This window comes from Schistocerca nitens, chromosome 6 (assembly GCF_023898315.1).
Source record: "Schistocerca nitens isolate TAMUIC-IGC-003100 chromosome 6, iqSchNite1.1, whole genome shotgun sequence".
NCBI classification, from domain to species: domain Eukaryota; kingdom Metazoa; phylum Arthropoda; class Insecta; order Orthoptera; family Acrididae; genus Schistocerca; species Schistocerca nitens.
In genome coordinates this window covers 529036594-529056811 of record NC_064619.1, presented here as the reverse complement: position 1 = coordinate 529056811, position 20218 = coordinate 529036594, and the positions used below count along the sequence as shown (strand labels likewise).

The 20218-nt window shown below is 44.3% G+C and overlaps 2 protein-coding genes across 7 annotated transcripts in view; one reads left to right on the top strand and one right to left on the bottom strand.

Moving 5' to 3' along the window:
• The window catches only part of LOC126262566 (cytosolic carboxypeptidase 1-like), a 524760-nt gene that overhangs the window by 208651 nt on the left and 295891 nt on the right, over window positions 1-20218 (bottom strand). The window lies entirely within an intron of this gene.
• The window catches only part of LOC126262568 (uncharacterized), a 44929-nt gene continuing 31415 nt past the window's right edge, over window positions 6705-20218 (top strand). For both annotated transcript variants that reach the window (XM_049959271.1, XM_049959272.1), the window contains exon 1: window positions 6705-6810. In XM_049959271.1, coding sequence (XP_049815228.1) covers window positions 6765-6810 — 46 coding nt within the window. In that variant the 5' untranslated portion in view covers window positions 6705-6764. The remainder of the gene's footprint in view (window positions 6811-20218) is intronic.

Here is a 20218-nt window from a genome sequence, read left to right as displayed (position 1 = left end):
CTTTTGTCGCCTGGCACCCCTATCTGATGTAGCTGACTGTACTTCTCTAATTTTTACTCCATTCTCCGTACCTGATATCACGCGGTATATCTCCTACTGTTTTTATAGTCCTTTTTCTTTTGCAGGACACGAATATCACGTACACACTTTGCTTCACGCTGAGTACGTATCTCGCTCTCGCTCAAGTCGTCTACCTAATTTACATTGTTGTGGTTTGTAGCGGAAGTTTTTCGTACACAGCGGAGATTGAATTCCAACCGGGCTAGCATTCGTACTGTCTTGATTCTCTTTCCTCTGGTCGTCTGTTCTGTGGTTCTGATAATTCCTGCTTCGTGACGATGGAATTTACTGTTCTGTACGCAGTCGAAGGCCTGTAGAAAATGTGTGATAAGTATTTCACTGCCATAGCTGTAAAGTGCTGTAACACTGGAAGACTGTATTTTTGTAAAAGATGTCGCACTGCAGTTTTTTGCAACTTCAATAACGACTTTTCAACAGACTATTTTGTCAAAAGATACATCTTGACAAGTAATGGAAACTAAGACGAATAATTTAAAAACATTTATCAACCACTAATCCAACGGCCTAGTCGCAGTGAGAAAGCCGGTACCGTCAGATCACCCAAGTTAAGCGTTGTCGGATTGGCTAGCACTTGGATGGGTGACCGTCCTGGTCTGCCAAGCGCTGTTAGCAAGTAGGGTGCACTGAACCCTTGTGAGGCCAATTTAGGTCCTACTTGACCGAGACGTAGCGGCTCCGATCACGAAAAATGTCAACGGCCGGGAGAGCGGCGTGCTGACATGTCCCTCCATATCCGCATCCACTGTCGCCTATCGGCTGAGGATGACACGGCGGTCGGTCGGTCGGACCCGTTCGGCCTTCAGAGTTTTGGATGGCTGAGAATTGTAACCGTAAGAGGTGTTGCAACTGCGATGGAAATCACGACAGCCCCGTCGTTACTACAGTCGTCTCAATGATAGATTGTAGCAATAATGTGTAGTTAATGCCAAGTGACAATAAGGGATTAAAAATGAAATAGGGAAATATATGTTGTTGAGCGACTGCACGACGTAAAGACATAACTAGTCACTTTTTGACATATATTAGAGCCTCCTACGAACTATTTTACAGAAAATTTCTGGCGATATACAGACATTTAAAATACCTGGTGGTTTGAATTAAACTGACGGTGTTCCCAGTGCTGCAGCACAGGCTATATACGTCGTAGGACGCTGAAACATCGTAGGTATGTTCACTAATTTGGTGCGCTAGCGGAGTATGCTAAAAAACAGTAATAGTTCCACTTTGTGACGCTACGATGAAAATATGATGCTGTATGAAGTGAGAGTCGTGTGTGTGTGTGTGTGTGTGTGTGTGTGTGTGTGTGTGTGTGTGTGTGTGTGTGTGTACGCGCGCGCGCGCGCGCGCGCGCGCGAGGAAAACGATCTAATACGTGATAACAGAGGTTCTCGCAAGTTTATTAGGACATGGTCACTAGTTACAACATGTGTTCAATATGGTCTACCGACTCGGCAATATGTTGAGTCCGTAACACGGCATGGTCGACAATTGCTCGCAGCGTATCTGGTGTAATCAGAGCGATATGTCGTCGTATGATATCCTTCAGATCAGGAGAAGTTCAGATACATCCTGATAGACACAGTCTGTCAGATATCCTCACAACCAGTAATTACATGGTGTTATGTCTGAAGAGCGACGTGTCATGCCGCCCCATCTTCCAAAAAAATGGTGGTGTGAACACAGTTAAGTTCTTGGAAAGCTGGAATCACATGTGGCACACGGAGGATCTTATAACGTGCAGATGCCACTGCACACCTAACAGGTCCGCGAGGTGTCATCTCCTCGAAGAAAAACGGGCCGAGAGTAAAGAAGCTTGTGAAACCACACCACACAGTCACATAAGCAGAGTGCAGTCGATGTTTCTGCACAACATGCGGTGGAGTAGAACCCCATATCGAACAGTTCTGAACATTCACAGTACCGTGCAGAGTAAAATGTGCCTCGGCCGTCCAAAGAATATTCTCTGGCCACATGTAACCCATTTCCGTGAGTGTCAATAAACGAAGGGCAAAGTCACGGCGTTGAAGCATATCTTGGGGCTTCATTTAGTGCACATTCCGAATTTGCAGGGATGCCAGTGTAAAATGTAGTTGCAGTAACTTCAGCAACCACTGCTATGGGAATGCGCCGCCTCCCTCTCCCTGCTGATCGACATTATTCATCTGTTTCTCTGATCATATTGCTCAGCCCATTTATTGACATGGGGTCTCTTCGCAGGTGTTTCTGTCGGCGATATTCCAGCAATGCAGCACTGCTACTTCTGCCATTCGGGCGATAAAACAACTGTACCGGCAGTGACAGTCATTCTTCTCAACATCCACTGGGTTTCGTACGGAATTTTTCAACCTCCTTAACCCTTTACACGAAGTCACTTCACAAAAGAAATCAACATCCATCGCCAAGTGACAAACAGCATGCTGATGTCAAAGCAGCAAACATTTCACTTTCTGACTGCTTATAGCGCCATATGTTCACCTGCCGGCTGAAAGTGGAACTACATTAAGTGATCAAAAGTATCCGAATACCTGGATGAAAATGACTTATAAGTTGGTGGCGCCCTCCATCGGTAATGCTGGAATTCAATATGGTGTTGGCCCACCCTTAGCCTTGATGACAGCTTCTACTCTCGCAGGCATACGTTCAATCAGGTGCTGGAAGGTTTCTTGGGGAATGGTAGCCCATTCTTCACGGAGTGCTGCACTGACGAGAGGTATCGATGTCGGTCGGTGAGGCCTAGCAAGAAGTCGGAGTTCCAAAACATCTAAAAGGTGTTCTATAGGATTCAGGTCAGGACTCTGTGCAGGCCAGTCTATTACAGGGATGTTGTTGTTGTGTAACAACTCTGCCACAGGCCGTGCATTATGAACAGGTGCTCGGTCGTGCTGAAAGATGCAATCGCCATCCCCGAATTGCTTTTCAACAGTGGGAAGGAAGAAGCCTCCTCCATGAAAAACGCTGCCACACCACCGCCACTGAATTTTACTGTTGGCACAATACCCGCTGGCAGATGGCGTTAACCGAGCATTCGCCATACCCACACCCTGCCATCGGATCGCCACATTGTGTACCGAGATTCGTCACTCCACACAACGTTTTACCACTGCTCAATCGTCTAACGTTTACGCTCCTTATGCCAAGCGAGGCGTCGTTTGGCATTTACCGGCATGATGTGTGGCTTATGAGCAGCCGCTCGACCATGAAATCAAAGTTTTCTCACCTCCCGCCTAACTGTCATAGTACTTGCAGTACATCCTGACGCAGTTTGGAATTTCTGTGTGATGGTCTGGATAGATGTCTGCCTATTACCCACTAGTACCCTCTCCAACTGTCGGCGGTTTCTGTCAGTCAACAGGCGAGGTCGGCCTGCATGATTTTGTGCTGTACGTTTCTCTTCACGTTTCCACTTCACTGTCACATCGGAAGCAGTGAACCTAGGGATGTTTGGGTGTGTGGAAATATGGCGCACAGACGTATTACACAAGTGACACCCAATCACCTGACCACGTTCGAAGTCCGTCTGTTGGGCGGAGCGTCCCATTTTGCTCTCAAACGATGTCTAATGACTACTCGAGGTCGCTGATACGGAGTACCTGGCAGTAGGTGGCAGCATAATGCACCCAATGTGTAAAACATTTGTTTTTGGGGGTGTCCGGATACTTTTGATCACATAGTGTTATTTTTTCAGCATACTCCGCCAGAGCACCGGTTAATGAACGGCACCTATGACGTTTTAGAGTCCTGCGATGCCTACAGCCCGCACTGCAGCACTTGGAACACCGTCAGTTTAATTATCACCAACTGGTACACACCACATTAGTCAAAACATACCCTACGATGGGGGGAAATTCCCCATTTAAATCAAGTGCCTCTCCATTGTTAGAGTATAAAATGCAGTTACTTTAATTATGTTACAATAATAGTATTACGTCACAAGCATCACACACAGGCGGATCCTCGCGCTGGAGTAGGAGTGTGGTCAACAAGCAAAGGTCAAAGAGCAACTTCGCCTCGTAAAAATGGTTCAGATGGCTCTGAGCACTATGGGACTTAACACCTGAGGTCATCAGTCCCCTTGAACTTAGAACTACTGAAACCTAACTAACCTAAGGACATCACACTCACCCATGCCCGAGGATGGATTCGAACCTGCGACCGGACTGAAGCGCCTAGAACCGCTTGGACACCGCGGCCGGCTCAACTTCGCCTCGTCTTCGATGTTGATCAGCGAAAGTCAGTGCTAACGTAGTAAGCTTCGTACGTTAAAGTTTAAATTCACCCATTTCTAGCCACGGTTTTCCACTATCGCTGTGACTCTCGGGCTCAACAATTGAGGTAACAACATGTCTCGGATACTCACAAACCTCTCCCATCATCTTCTTTACTGTTTCGTTCCCCTGTATTCACACATAGCAAGGTACGCAATGGAATGTCACTAACTGTCTCTTTGGCACAATGATACTTGATGGGGGACAGGAGAGCAGCATACTAAGTCACGGCTGAATCCCCACAAGCCAAGTCCGTCACTTATTACTAATGTTGATCCAAAGATGTGCTTCTGAGAAAAAGAGAGGTTTAATTTTTTCTCTAGGTAAGCGACGGGTACAATTTTTTCAGGGTTTTATGAACGCAGTAAGGACAAAATGAAAAATCTCTGTGTGATCTGTAAAGCGGAACATATTTCAATCCGAGTTTGACTTTTACAATCACACTTCCTAGTTGCTCTGAATCACTTCGTGGGATCGTGTCTTTAACAAGATCACGTTTGATTTCAGGCACTATCTATATTCTGTCAATCAGGAGCCTCGTGTGTAATGATTCCGATGGCGACGGAACTGTACTGTCTCGCTCCGTATTCCTTTTATTTATTTATTTATTTATTTTCTTTAGATGTAATAAACACTTGCAAGCCTTCGTCCTGAGTACCAGCTCGCCCTGTCAAGTCATGGGGCTTCTACGGTTGAACATAAAATCTACAGCACGTTGTAATTTAGCTAAATAAATGATGTCACATGCACAATTTATTGTGCTGCCACAAATTCATGTGTGCGATATTCGATGTTTCAATAGTGTCGCAAGTATAGATGACATCAAAGATGCCTCAGAAACAGACTGAATAGCACTTCGCAGATAAAGGCACAAGCAACAATGTTTTCGAGGACCACCGTAGTGTTGTTAAGTATAGAGCCTATGCTAGCCCAGCTTCAGTCCTGGTGGGTGGGCAACTTGCACATGTGCCCTCCGCAAAAACCTGCAGAAGAGTCACTAATCAAAGAGAAGCGAAGGAGTCTCCGAAGAAGAGTGTCCTAATACTACAAAGGAAATGTGCCCGAGGAGATAGCTGATGGAAATGTCAAATTACCTATCCGTATTACATCTATTTACGAACACTGTGGTAGAATGTGTGTGCTATTGACAGAATGTCAATGCGCCTGAACACTCCTTCGTAGGAAGAAGAGTTACTAGTACGCAAATGACCACTTAGTACATACAATCTGAATTTTTAATTTCATATGCAGGTTGAACCACAGACCATTGGATTCGTAGTTAGACACCGTCACATCTGTTTGTATCGAACAGTGGGCGTCCTTTGAGTGGCCGAGTAAACTTGTTCACCAGTGGGACAAATTTGTATGTGTGTGTCACTGCGCCTCTGCCCGTTTGTATATATTATGCATTCTCGAGAATATTTGTGTAACGTAAAGCTGTAATCAGTTTGAAGGTTGGTTTGAACACTACAAGTCTTAATGAGGTACGGTTCTTTTAGAGATGCTACGTTCTTGCCTCCCATCGATCTCTGATTTGAATTACTCAGAAATTAATTTATTATCACTGGACCTAGAGTTGAACGCGGACTCCGGATAACAGTGCTACTTGGTACTTTGCACATTATATATATACGACAGAGGCGAAGAAAGTGGTAAAGTGTCAGAAGAAAAAATGGTTCAAATGGCTCTGAGCACTATGGGACTTAACATCTGTGGTCATCAGTCTCCTAGAACTTAGAACTACTTAAACCTAACTAACCTAAGGACATCACACACATCTATGCCCGAGGCAGGATTCGAACCTGCGACCGTAGCGGTCACGCAGTTCCAGACTGAAGCGCCTACAACCGCTCGGCCACACCGGCCGGCCAAACAGAAAAAAAGAGTATAAGTCGACTATAGTATCATTATTGTACGAAAACTTTTCGAGATCTATCGGCCAGGGAATATTTATAACAGTGGTCACTGACGAAATATTGGGGAGAAACTGACGGTCAGGAGGATTGAAAAGAAATTGCTTAATACGGGGCATACCGGGAAATATGGGAGAGTTGGTCAGCTTGTGTGTGTGTGTGTGTGTGTGTGTGTGTGTGTGTGTGTGTGTGGTGAGAGAAGAGCAGCGGTCAGGGGGAGGGAGGGAGGGGGAGGTGAGGAAGAGCAATCGAAGCCCTCGAGAGCTGTAGAGCTCGCGTCTGTTAATCTATTCCGGGAACTACGAGCCTCTAGAGGTGGTTTTGTTCGTTAATTTTTGAAGAGAGCCACGAGCGGGCTCGTGGGGCCCGGAGCGTGACCCCCACCCCTGGCCCTGGCGTCGGCGCGCCGCGGCGCGAGGGCTCAAAAGGCGGAGCCGAGGTGGCTGCGAGCCCAGTGGAGACTGGAACGCGCGGGACAGACACCAGCTCCAGCCGACGCGACGCCATGCACCTCCTGCTGCTCGCCATCGTCTTCGCGGCCACTGCCTCAGGTCAGTAGCTGCCGGCCCCGCACGGAGTGGCTCGCTTTGCGGGCGGCGAACAGCTAGTTATTTGTACGACGGCGTGGGTACAAAGTTGGGTAACTGGCTGCCACCTTTCCGACGTTTCTCGCTGGTCTTGCGCCAGATACTTATGCAGCCAGAACAATTATCTTTTGGCCAGTTTTCTAAATTTTGCTATAATCTAATTACTGCTTGATGTCTGACGCCAAGAAGTTTCCAGTTAACTATGACGTCTCAACTGGTACCGCAAATTCCACTGTTTACTAGCGGAGGGGTAAAATGGAAACAGGCCGGATTGAAATCTGAAGCGATAGGATTAGAAAGCTCAATCTTACCGTCAAATACTTTCCATTTGCTTCAGAAGAAAAAATCGATCCACCCGTAGTAATAATTTAATCTGGTTTGATGGTACGGTGGCTGGCTTCTGGAACCTGACTGTCCTAACGACTAAAACTGGAGAGTGAATTTTTATGCCATCAAGGTCCTTCAACGGATTAATTTGTGAAACTTAATCAAAATGTCTTATTTCTTTCGTAGCGAAGCAAGATTAGAGTAGCCTCTGTCCAGGCAACTAGCGTCCGAGCAGTAGTTCGGGTTGAACATTAACAGTGGAAGGTATTTGTATAACTCTGTTGAGGGAAACATTCCAGTATTCTCCGGAAGTTATTTATGGAAATCACAGGACATCTATAGCAAGGTCGCAGGACGGGTATTTTGATTCCTCTCGTTGCGAATAGCAGGTCAACGTCTTCAGAGTGCCACGTCATTCGCTATTTAATTTAGACAAAGGACCAGTTACCGACGAATTCCTTGTGACATCGGTACAAATGAAACAACAACTATATATATATATATATATATATATATATATATATATATATATATATATATATGTGTGTGTGTGTGTGAGAGAGAGAGAGAGAGAGAGAGAGAGAGAGAGAGAGAGAGAGTAGATGAAAATGGCCACTTTCGTAGTGTCTAGTGTCAACGGTTAACCAAACGGATTAACCTCGTTCAGATAAAGGTACTTGTATTATTTTTTGGATCATTTTCTGTCACAGTAGCCAGATTCACCTAGGGTTATGAGGCCAACTGAATGGTGGTTAACAATCAGTCATTAATGTGGACACGAGACCGCCACAATAGCTGAACTATTGTTTTCATACAGAGGATCTGCGTTCGATTCCCAGCACTGATAATGACTTCTACTTAGCGGCAGTAATGGAACGGGACGCATTAGCCTTCTGAGAACAGTTGCAGAAAAACTACCGGTTCCGGTTCGTAATGCAACATTAACAACCAGAACAGCCTTGTTTAAGCAATGATATGTCCCTGTAACTGACGTAACTCACAAGCAGTGCGTGGTACCCAGAGACTGATTATTCATAACATACATCACATGTGTAACATAAGACTGGCGTGACGTTACTGTAAGCCACGTTAAATTTTGGAATTTTGATTAGGCCAATTCATTAAGTACAATGTTACTAATTCAATGCCGGCCGAAGTGGCCGTGCGGTTAAAGGCGCTGCAGTCTGGAACCGCAAGACCGCTACGGTCGCAGGTTCGAATCCTGCCTCGGGCATGGATGTGTGTGATGTCCTTAGGTTAGTTAGGTTTAACTAGTTCTAAGTTCTAGGGGACTAATGACCTCAGAAGTTGAGTCCCATAGTGCTCAGAGCCATTTGAACTAATTCAATATCCTGCTACCGGGTTGGTCGGTGGTTTGAACACTGGAGTATAATGTCTTAATATGGCAACTGTACCTGCCCACGCCTTTGAATAATATTCCACAACTATTATACCTGAAGAGCTATCACAGAAGCAAATCGTACTATTTATTTCATTCTAGCAAAAAAATCTTCCTACAGATATACATATACTCCAAATTGCTCTATAGACTGTGCGTGACAGAGACGTGCTTAGTGTACAATATAAGTGTTGATAATCTTTTCAGTTCAGTGAAGGGTTGAGCATCGGAAGATAGATCGCTTATTTCGCTCTGTGCGAGTTATTAGTCTCATTTTATCTTTATGGTTTCTATTGGTACAGTGCATATGGGAAGATGGTGAGCTGCAGAATATTTGCAGACTTCGCCTCGATAACCAGTCGTTGAAATTTTCTAAGGGTTTTTTTTTTTTTTTTTTTTTTTATAAAATGTTGGTTGTCGTTTGAGAATGCGCACCAACTAAATTTCTGTCTCTTCTTTGTACTGTGTAGTCTGTGACAATTCGCGTTGCTCGTCTTTGTCTACAGGTAAGTACCTATTATTTTCTGTTTATTCAAGGACAGAGCGTGCGATCTAGCACGATAAAGATCCCGTAATCACGAGCAGTTTTCGATACATGCCGCAGAGGTATTTCGGAGAGCAGCTGCTGTTTACAGTGTTCTACCACGGAATCGAAGCCCGCTATTTGGTTTTGCTATTTGTTTTACCTGCAGCGAAGCAATGTTATCGTTGCAATTATCTTCACACAGAGTTCATCTTTGGCGCTGGTATGAGATGGATAACTCCAGATGTGATCATTTGTCGAGCAGGAAAATTTTAAATATCAAAAGGCATAATGTTGGATGTGATAGTTCTGTTGCATAAATCCTAAAGGCTTTGTTTATTGCTACGCATTGAACACAGTTCCATTCCTAAGTAAAGGGGTTCTGTCTATGTGGAACTGTTAAGGTAAGATGACTGGAATGTAGTATCGTATTTGGGTTGTTAATGGTCACAATGAAAAAGAAGGAAGGGGTTGAAACCCTGCGCTGGTACAAATCCTAGGCGCTTCAGTCCGGAACCGCGCGACTGCTACGGCCGCAGGTTCGAATCCTGCCTCGGGCATGGATGTGTGTTTTGTCCTTAGGTTAGTTAGGTTTAAGTAGTTCTAATTCGAGGGGACTGACGACCGTAGATGTTTCCCATAGTGCTTAGAGCCATTTGAACCATTTTTATCCTAATCCGCTCGAAACAGTGTCTATAAGTCTGTAATGCGAGAGAATAGCCCAGACAGCGTGTATAGGATGTTTCGCCCCATGTCGCTGTTCTGCCGCAGTTCTAGGCAATTATGACCTGTAAGGCAGCTCATTGGGAAGTACTGACGGAGTACCTTCCTCTTCGAAGTCGAAAGCAGGCAACAGCGCTGCCATCTTCTTTCGCAGTACTCAGCATAGTGAACCGTCTAGCTTGAAGTTGCCTTCCGACGGACGTATCATCAGCAGTTTCCCGATTCCGTAAGACAATTCGGAGACGTTTGAAATTTAATTAGCCCAATGCCAGTACCTCTCCCCCACATTTCCGCATAATGTCAGAGGTCAAAATTGTTTCCACTAACCGATTAACCCCCAGTCAAGAGCAAAAGTGCGCATCAGCAGTCTCACTAACAAATTCGACATTCGTGTTGTCAAAAGCCACAAGACTTTTACGTTTCTTGAACTGCACTATTTTGTATTTGCGTATATTACAAATTTTTTTCACTGACTTGCTAGTTCGATGAAATTTGAGAGGATATTGTTACAATCCTAGTTGTCAATCGCGTCACCACTAAGCTGTTGAAATACTGGTGTTCAAAAGCCGTATAGTTCACAGTTAACATGGTGGCCCAACGCAGAGTGCTTGTGTGCTACTTGGGCGAAGGCAGCATCGGACCAACCAAAGCAGCGTAGTAGGCCTGCAGGGGGAGGACGTGTGGCGCGAAGAACAAAAGGAAGGAAGCGGCGAGCAGGTGGTCACTGGCCGCCGCCGCCGGCGCGTGAGTCACGTACCAGACGCAAGTGCCCGTGCACAATGGCCGGGGGCCGCGTCGCAGGAAGTAACTGTACGCACTTGAGCCACTCCTTTTGCGAATCAATTAGTTCCGGCACGCCAGCGTCCTGCCACGACGCCAACCGACGTGCTCACCTCTACTTGACACGCCACATACTGAAAACTGGCACCATCCCCTACGGGCTACTCAATCACGCACCAAAGTTTTTCTGTACTAAACGACCGCATTGTAGAAGAACTCCATACTAATTTTTTTTTGAAGGAAAGAAAAAGATAACTTGGTTCACACAATCAACTCACTGAACGCTTTTCGCAGTGTTTATTTTTACGTCCATTTCGGCTTCTTCAACTCTTGTTTATCCAGAAGGCACTGGCTCTGCGAAAGTCTCTCAAAAGAAGTCACTATCTCCGGAGGCTGTTGTTTCATTTTGAAATAAATAATTTCAATACCTAGCCCAACCAGTTCATTTCATTTCCCTTGGGTGCTATCAAGCTATATCACAATAAAATTGTTATGGTTACACGTTAGTATCGCGGAAAAACACCCTGTGACGGTGTCCGTGATAAGTGTTTCGCACAGCCATGCTAGGGGAGTGCAGTAGATGGTATAGCACCTAGCAGCCCCATCAGTCAAACAAATCAGTAACAGCTTGCACTGTAGGCTGGTCGTAGGTTGTGCTCCAAAATTGATCAGTATAGAGAAAGAAGTGGTGACACTTTCTGGAAAATCTCACCATCATTTGCAGGACAATGCTCAAGCACGTACAGTGCAAGCTGTTAATGATTTGTTTTTACTGATGGGACTGCTAAGTGCTATATCACCTACTGCACTCCCCTGACTTAAAGGCCTCGCAAGTTCAACTCGATTTCTAAACAGAAGGAAACACTTCATGGCATTCGCTTCAGAACTGCTACAAATTCATCGGGCGCCGCTCGACCTGTAAAAACACTGGCACTTCTGAGAGCCGGCCGGGGTGGCCGAGCGGTTCTAGGCGCTACAGTCTGGAACCGCGCGACCGCTACGGTCGCAGGTTCGAATCCTGCCTCGGGCATGGATGTGTGTTATGTCCTTAGGTTAGTTAGGTTTAAGTAGTTCTAAGCTCTAGGGGACTGATGACCTCAGACGTTAAGTTCCATAGTTCTCAGAGCCTTTTGAACCACTGCTGAGACTATCATACAACTTACACATCGCTGGCAACGGGTTATACACAATGCTGGTGACTACTCTGAAGATCAGTAAAACTTTGAAACACGTATCTATTTTGTACGAGCTGTAAATAAATAGTTGCCACTATTTAAGTTCCAACTCTCTATAATGGAGAAACTGCAACCCTCATATGTCTTTTGTAACTGAGCCAACATACATAACACGTTAGTGTAAATATTGAAGGGAGAAAACGCACGTAGCGGTCAACGTCTTAACATCAGATAGGATGCATGGCAACGAACTTTTCACCAAAACTGTATCGTGAGATACACTGGTACGAGACACTGACCACTGTCCTGGTGTGTTTACACTGCAAGAGTTACGCTAACGAGTTTTAATGTGTTATGTACGCTAACACAGCGACGAAACGTGCATAAGGGTCGCATTTTTTGCATGGTACATACAAATATTGCCGCTCCTCTCGCTGCGCCATCGCAATTGATGTATTCTGTGAGCATAACAATTCTTATTGTGATGCAGCACGATACTGCCCAAAACGTCAAAATTAGCTAATTGCTACATAGTGAACTTAAATGTTTATTTGAAAATAAAAGGGCAGCCTACGCCGGAAAATGACTTCAAGAAATTTACAGCAGCTGTGGACCCTAACATAAAAAAAAACTACTATCGTCCATGTCTATGATTAAGCTATCTGTTTTTGTAGCAATATTTCAGTATTCTCACTAGACTAACGCAGGTATTTTCCAAGCATCACAACCTTGCTTGGCGCGCGCGCGCCAATATGGTGCAATCGTGTATAACAGTCTGGAATTTTATCCATTACAGTTCACAATCACATATAATTTTCTTGGCCATTGTACTAAACGTCACGAGACTTTTTTATGCTAAGTACTGAACAATAACATTTATAACAGCGAAACTAGTGAGAATGAGTCCTTAAACTGATATGTACTAATTCGTAACAAAAAAAATTATAACTGTCTACAGACACGTCGATTAAATATCTAGGCATTAAGTTACAAAGCGGTCTGAAATTGAACAAGCACATAGTTGCAGGGAAGGTGAATGATCGACTTCAGTTCACTGGGAGAGTTCTAGGAAAGTGTAGTTCGTCTATGAAGGAGACCGTGCATAGAACACTAGTGTGATCCGTTCTTGAGTACTGCTAGAATGTTTAGGAAATGCTCCTTGAACTCAAATGGATATCCCTGAAAGGAAGACGTTCTTTTCGCAACTCTGACGAAAACCTCAGTTAGTAAATTACAATTATTGTGAAAGTTTGGAGAACAGGCATTTGAGAGTGACGGCAGAAGAATTCTCCTGCAATCAACATACACCTCTTGCAAAAACAGCCAAGACAGGATATGAGAGATTAAGGCTCGTAATTAAGGCTCGTAAAGAGGCATACAGATGATGGTCGTTTTTCCCTTGCGGCACTTGCGAATATAACAGGAAAGGGAATAACTAGCAGTGGTACAAGGTATCCTCCGCCAAGCACCGTATGATGGTTTACGGAGTATGTAAGTAGATATAGAGGTAAATTATTAATTTTGGCGCATTTGTGCGCAACTCTTACGTGACCTTGAATTGTGCCCTTAGGGTTCCTCGCACGGTCAATATTTATTGCGTTACACAGTCTAAGGTCGCTGTTGGCGGTTTACGCAATATATTGAAGAAGACTGTAGAGCTTAACGAATACTGATGCTTGCTCAATATATTGTGCAATATGGTGTGCTGTGTAAGGGTAGTATTGCGCAATAGCGCTCCTGCCGAGATCGAGAGAAATTGAATTCGCTCTGAATGAATTTCCACAAAGATCTGAAAATAGTAAATGGCGAAAGATCAGGAAGTGGGCTGGAAAATGTGTACGAAAGTTCCATGCGATGCTTTGAGAAACGGACTTCCTGATTGAACAGGGAACGCTAGGTACCTCGCTGTCAACAACAGCAGAGGAAAGAGCAGATCATTGTGTCACAGGTAATCAGAAATGTTCACTTTACACTGAAACGCCAAAGAAAGTGGTATAGAACGCGTTTTCAAATACAGGGATATGTAAGCAGGCAGAATACGGCGCTGCGGTCGGCAACGCCTATATAAGACGTCAAGTGTCTGGCGCAGTTGCTGATGCTACAATGTCAGGTTGTCAAGATTTCAGTGAGTTTGAACGTGGTATTAAAGTCGGCGCCCGAGCGATGGGACACAGCATCTCCGAGGTAGCGATGAAGTGGAGATTTTCCCATGCCACCATTTCACGAGTGTCCTGTGAATATCAGCAATCCGGTAAAACATCAAATCTCCGACATCGCTGCGGCCGGAAAAAGATCATGCAAGAACGGGACCGACAACGGCTGAAGAAAATCGTTCAACGTGACAGAAGTGCAACCCTTTGCTGGGCCATCAACAAGTGTCAGCGTGCGAATCATTCAACGAAACACCATCGATATGGGCTTTCGGAGCCGAAGGCCCACTCGTGTACCCTTGACTGCACGACACAAAGCTTTACGCCCCGCCTGAGCCCGTCAACACCGACATTGGACTGTTGATGACTGGAAACATGTTGCCTGGTTGGACTAGTCTCATATCAAATTGTATGGAGTGCATGGACGTGTACGGTTATGGAGGCAGCCTTATCAATCCATGGACCCTGCGTTTCAGCAGGGGACTGTTCAAGCTGGTGGAGACTCTGTAATGGTGGGGGTGTGTGCAACTGGAGTGATATGGGGCCTTTGATACATCTATATACGACACTGACAGGTGACACGTACCTTAGCGTCCTGTCTGATCACCTGTATCTAGTCATGAAATTGCAATGAACTCCAGATCTTAACTGCATACAGGCGATGATAAATATCAACAGGGACAGCTGAAAATGTGTGCCCCGACTGGGACTCGAACCCGGGATCTTCTGCTTACATGGCAGACGCTCTATCCGCCTGAGCCACTGAGGACACAGAGGATAGTGCGACTGCAGGGCCTTATCTCTGGCACGCTCCCCGTGAGATCCACATCTTCAACTTACTGTCCACACACTACATTTGTAGTGTCCCTGTCCATGCCAAATGTCCGAAAGAACAGATACCATCTTCATATATGTATCCATTCATGTCCACTGTGTATTCCAGAGGACTTGGGCAATTCCAGCAGAACAATGCGACTCCCCACATGTCCAGAATTGCTACAGAGTGGTTACAGGAACACTGTTCTGAGTTTAAACATTTCCGCTGGCCACCAACCACCCCCCCCCCCCCCCGCCCCCTCAGACATGAACATTATTGAGCATATCTGGGATGCCCCGCAACGTGCTGTTCCGAAGAGATGTCCACTCCCTCGTACTCTTGCGGATCTATGGACAGTTCTGCAGGATTCATGGTGTCAATTCCCTCCAGCACTACTACTACATAAGTCGTATCCATGGCACGTCGTACTGCGGCATTTCTGCATGCTTGCGGGGGCCCTACAAGGTATCAGGGGGGGGGGGGGGGGGCTCTTTTGTGTAATTGTTCTCAAAATTGACATATAATATCAGGTGACTCGTGAACATAGGTTTTAATTTTCTTCCAATAACTGACACAGCTTTGCTGCAGTGGTAACACCGGTTCCCGTAAGATCACGGAAGTTAAGCACTGTTGGCAAATGGAGTGCGCTCAGCCTTTGTGAGGCAAATTGAGGAGCTACTTGACTGAGAAGTAGCGACTCGGGTCACGAAAACTTAACACGGCCGGGAGAGCGGTGTGCTGACAACATGCTTCTCCATATCCGCATCCAGTGGAGCCTAGCGGCTGAAGCTGTCACGGCAATCGGTCGGGACCGGTGGGCCTTCCAAGGTCCAAGGCCTGTTGGCCGGACGGAGGTTTCCTTGTTTTTTTTTTTTTTTTTTTTTTTTTTTTTTTTTTTTTTTTTGGTCACAGCACAGACATAAAATAATGTTAACTTTCAATCAGCAATCAGTACATATATGTTGAATTTTGTTATTAACTGTGTTACAGTATAAAAATACGCATAAAACAGTACATGTGCGTGGTAAATTACACAGTTCACTTGTTTAATTCGTAATTAGTTGTTGTAGTTTACGAATCTATGCTCTGAATGAGCCCATGGTCCAGATTTTCAACGGAAGCTTTCGGTCTTTTTTCGACCGTTCTGCGTAATTTTTGCTTGTGTTTTTCGAAGTTCCACGGCATCGACTGTCGACGAGTTCGGTATGTAGGCCGAGTTCCAACTGAAGCTTCCCGGACGTTAATATTGCGCAATTGCCATTCTTGGCCTCGCACTTCTGCGCAGTATATTGACAGAATATTATTGTGCCAATAACACCGAACACGTAAGGGCTGCTTACACTGAAAATTTTCATCAAAACTGATCAACTCAGTGGCAGTAAAAGACCAGTTTGACAACAGACGTGTTCTTACGCTTCACTTTAACGCAGAAACAGCGGAGCTCCTGCACAGTTCCACGAAAAACAGGTAGTGTTTTAGCAATGGACAAACGAATGCAGACGAGTTCATTCAGATGTTAAGTAATTGTTAAGTAATGGTTTTCACCACTAATTTAATAAGTATACAGATTGGTAGCATCAGTCTCTAATATCTTGTCAGTCCTCTACCGAAAAGTCAGAATACGTCTCAAGTAGACTACTGGTTCACTACAACTAAGTTGATCGAATGAAATTAATTAATTGGAGCTCAAAATCGTAAATGTGTCGCAAACTAATACTCGTTTTATTGTAGAGGTACTACGCCAGAAACGGCTTGGGAGAGAGACGACTAATTTTCATCAAAATTACGTATGGTGCCCGCTCATCATCTGTGAACGTTCTTCAGACCTCCACTGTTCTCATCTAAGTCATTTAATTAACTCATTTGCTTTAATATTATTGTAGATAATTATCACCAGGCATCTAATATCTACTGCTAAATAAAGATCTCCCTTGGATCCTTCAATACACTACGTGCAAATACAATTATGCCGATGAGCGGTAGAAACCGAAACTACGTAAGTCACTCTTACCTTGCGACTACGGGAGAACACAAGGCATATAATCTTACGTTCATTTCCATGTGTTGTTAACTGCTTCTCCGAAGACCAAATGCTTAGGCGAAGAGTCCGCTGAAGATTTGTCCACTGTATCCTCTCTTAATTTCTACTGACTCTGTATCGTTTCCCGGTAACAGAAAAGGTCTCTTCGGTTAAACGTGTCCTTCTCATGAATACAGACTTGTACATAACATAAAAGATGTGCCACACAGTTTACTATGATAAACTCATGCCGTGTCGATGTTTTTCTCAACACGATGAAAATTAAAGCAAGGAGGAAAATATTCCCAATTCCGACACATAATATTGCAGAAACCGCCATGAAAAGCAAAGGAATCCACCACATCAAATATCTTCTTAAGACGAACGAGATCCGCTCGTCAGAAGACAATGCACAGACGGAGGGAAGGAGAAAAGGAAAATTTGCTGTGAAGTCACGCCAATGATGATGTCATTAGTAGCAAAGCACAAACTCAAATTGAGGAATAAAATCAGTCATCTCCTTCTAAAAAGTACCATTTCGGCATTTTTCTTAAACGTTTTCGAGAAACCACGAAAAACCGAAATCTGTATGGTTGGACGAAGGTATGAACGGCCATTTCCCTGAATGCGAATCCAGTTTCTGAACATCGGGAGACAGATGTGGAACGTAACGACAAAGCACATTCTGAGGTAGTTAACTACAGATAGGGTATAATCATGTCTAAAATCCCAGTTAGCAAATATCACTAACTAGAACTGTTTACATGTCAACTATGTAGAACAAGATTACGAGAGCCTTTTCACCACATGATCTCCATGCGTGGGTCCTGCACAGGGAAATCAAAACGTAAGGAACTGTTAAATTTAACTGTTACTACGACGTAACCTGCGATGTTACTGCGTAAAAGGAATTATTACTCTCCATTGAAGCTGCCGAATAAATGCGGTCGTTCTTCTACAGCTCTATGTTTTGTTCATAAGAAATAATTTTGAAATGAAACGTCTGATCTGTAACAGATTAAAGTCGGATCGCTCCTAAAAATATTTTTGCCTTCATCCCATTTCTCTGCCGTTAATTTTTTTTTTTTAATACCAAGCGCCAGAAATGGACTAAAATAAAATTATGTATTCTGCACTGTAGTGAGTACGACACATGGCGCATGAAATGATCGTCACGTCGGTTTATGAAAATTTCGAGTGGCTTAACAACTAAAATGTGTTGAGACAAAAATTATTTAGAAGAATAATTTCACAAAAGGTCTACAAGAGTTCAAATGGCTCTGAGCACTATGGGATTTAACATCTATGGTCATCAGTCCCCTAGAACTTAGAACTACTTAAACCTAACTAACCTAAGGACAGCACACAACACCCAGCCATCACGAGGCAGAGAAAATCCCTGACCCCGCCGGGAATCGAACCCGGGAACCCGGGCGTGGGAAGCGAGAACGCTGCCGCACGACCACGAGATGCGGGCTCTACAAGAGTCTATACGATTAAGTGAAATTTGCATAGTTTAATAGCGTTTCCCATTGCAACTCAATTGTCTCCACTAGACTGGTACAAATGCCATCTGACCTGCAGCATTCATTATTAAACTCAAATCCAAATGGGTCTTCGATAGCCATGAAATGACAAGAGGTTATCCTATCAAGTGCTTTGCCAAAATGTTTATGAAATAGCTACGTGGATACAACGGATACCGAATATTCAGCCTTGGGTCGTGGGTTGCGCTAATTGTGCGTGGTGTTTCTCTGGCAGTAGCTTACACAACGCCAACAAGAATGTGATGCCCTCGCACAGAAATGCTGGGCGCACTCCATTTACTGGTGTACTGCTTACTACAACGCTTCCTACTGCAGTTCGAGACTCCTACAGACTTTATTGGGTAGGGGTCAGGAAGCGTCGGAACTGCAAATCTGAGTTCCAGGCCTTCGGCCTAGAGCGTTCCACGTTTACGTCTACAGAAATACTTTGCAAATCTCAAGTAAGTATCTGGCAGAGGGTTCATCGAACCACCCTCACAATAATTCTGTATTATTCCAATTTCGCCGTCCGGAGTGGCCGTGCGGTTCTAGGCGCTACAGTCTGGAACCGAGTGACCGCTACGGTCGCAGGTTCGAATCCTGCCTCGGGCATGGATGTGTGTGATGTCCTTAGGTTAGTTAGGTTTAATTAGTTCTAAGTTCTAGGCGACTGATGACCTCAGAAGTTAAGTCGCATAGTGCTCAGAGCCATTTGAACCATAGTCCAATTTCGAACAGCTCGCAGCGAAACGAACACCTATATCTATCCTTGAGAGCTCTGATTTCCCTTATTTGATGATGATGATGATGATTTCTTCCTATGGAGGTCGGCGTGAACAAAATGTTTTCGCATTCGGAGGAAAAAGTTGGTGATTGAAATTTCGTGAGAAGATTTCGCCGCAACGAAAAACGCCTTTGTTTTAGTTATGTCCACACCAAATCCTGTATCATGTCAGTGACACTATCCCTCCCATTTCGCGATATAATAAAGAACGTGCTGCTGCTCTTTGAACTTTCTCGATGGACTTCCTTAATACTATCTGATAAGGATCCCTGCCGGCGCAGCAGTATCCAAAAGAGGATGGACAAGCGTAGACCAGGCAGTCTCTTTAGTAGATCTGTTACATTTCCTTAGTGTTCTGCCAATAAAACGAAATTTCTGGTTTGCCTTCCCCACACCATTGTCTGTGTGTTCTTTCCAATTTAAGTTGTACGAAATTGTAATTCCTCGGTAATTATCTGAATTTACGGCCTTTAAATGTCACTGATTTATCCTGTAACAGAAATTTAACGGATTCCTTTTATGACTCATGTGGATGACCTCACACTTTTCATTATTTAGGGTCAATTGCGAATTTTCACACCATACATATATCTTTTCCAAATCGTTTTGCAATTTGTTTTGATCTTCTGATGACTTTGTTAGTCGATAACCGACAGCAGCAACTGCAAACAACCTATGGGAACGGCATGAATCATTCCTGTTTTACCCGATGAATTGCTAATAATTACTATTAACTGTGACCTCTCTGACAGGAAATCATGAAACCTGTCACATAATTGAGACGATATTCCAGAAGCAAGCAATTTCACTATAAGCAGCTTGTATGGTACAGTGTCAATAGCCTTCTGAAAAATTTAGAAATACGGAATTACTTTCAAACCCCTTGTCAATAGCATTCAACACTTCGTGTGTGCAAAGAGTTAGTTGTTTCACTCGAAAGATATTTTCTAAATCCATGTTGACTTCGAGATAACTCAGAATGTACGAATACAATATATGTTCCAAAATCCGGCTGCATATCGACGTTAATGATATGGGCCTGTAATTTAGTGTATTACTCTGACTACCTTTCGTGAATATTGGGTGACCTGTGCAACTTTCCAGTCTTAGGTACGGATCTTTCTCGAACGGGCGGTTGTGTACGATTG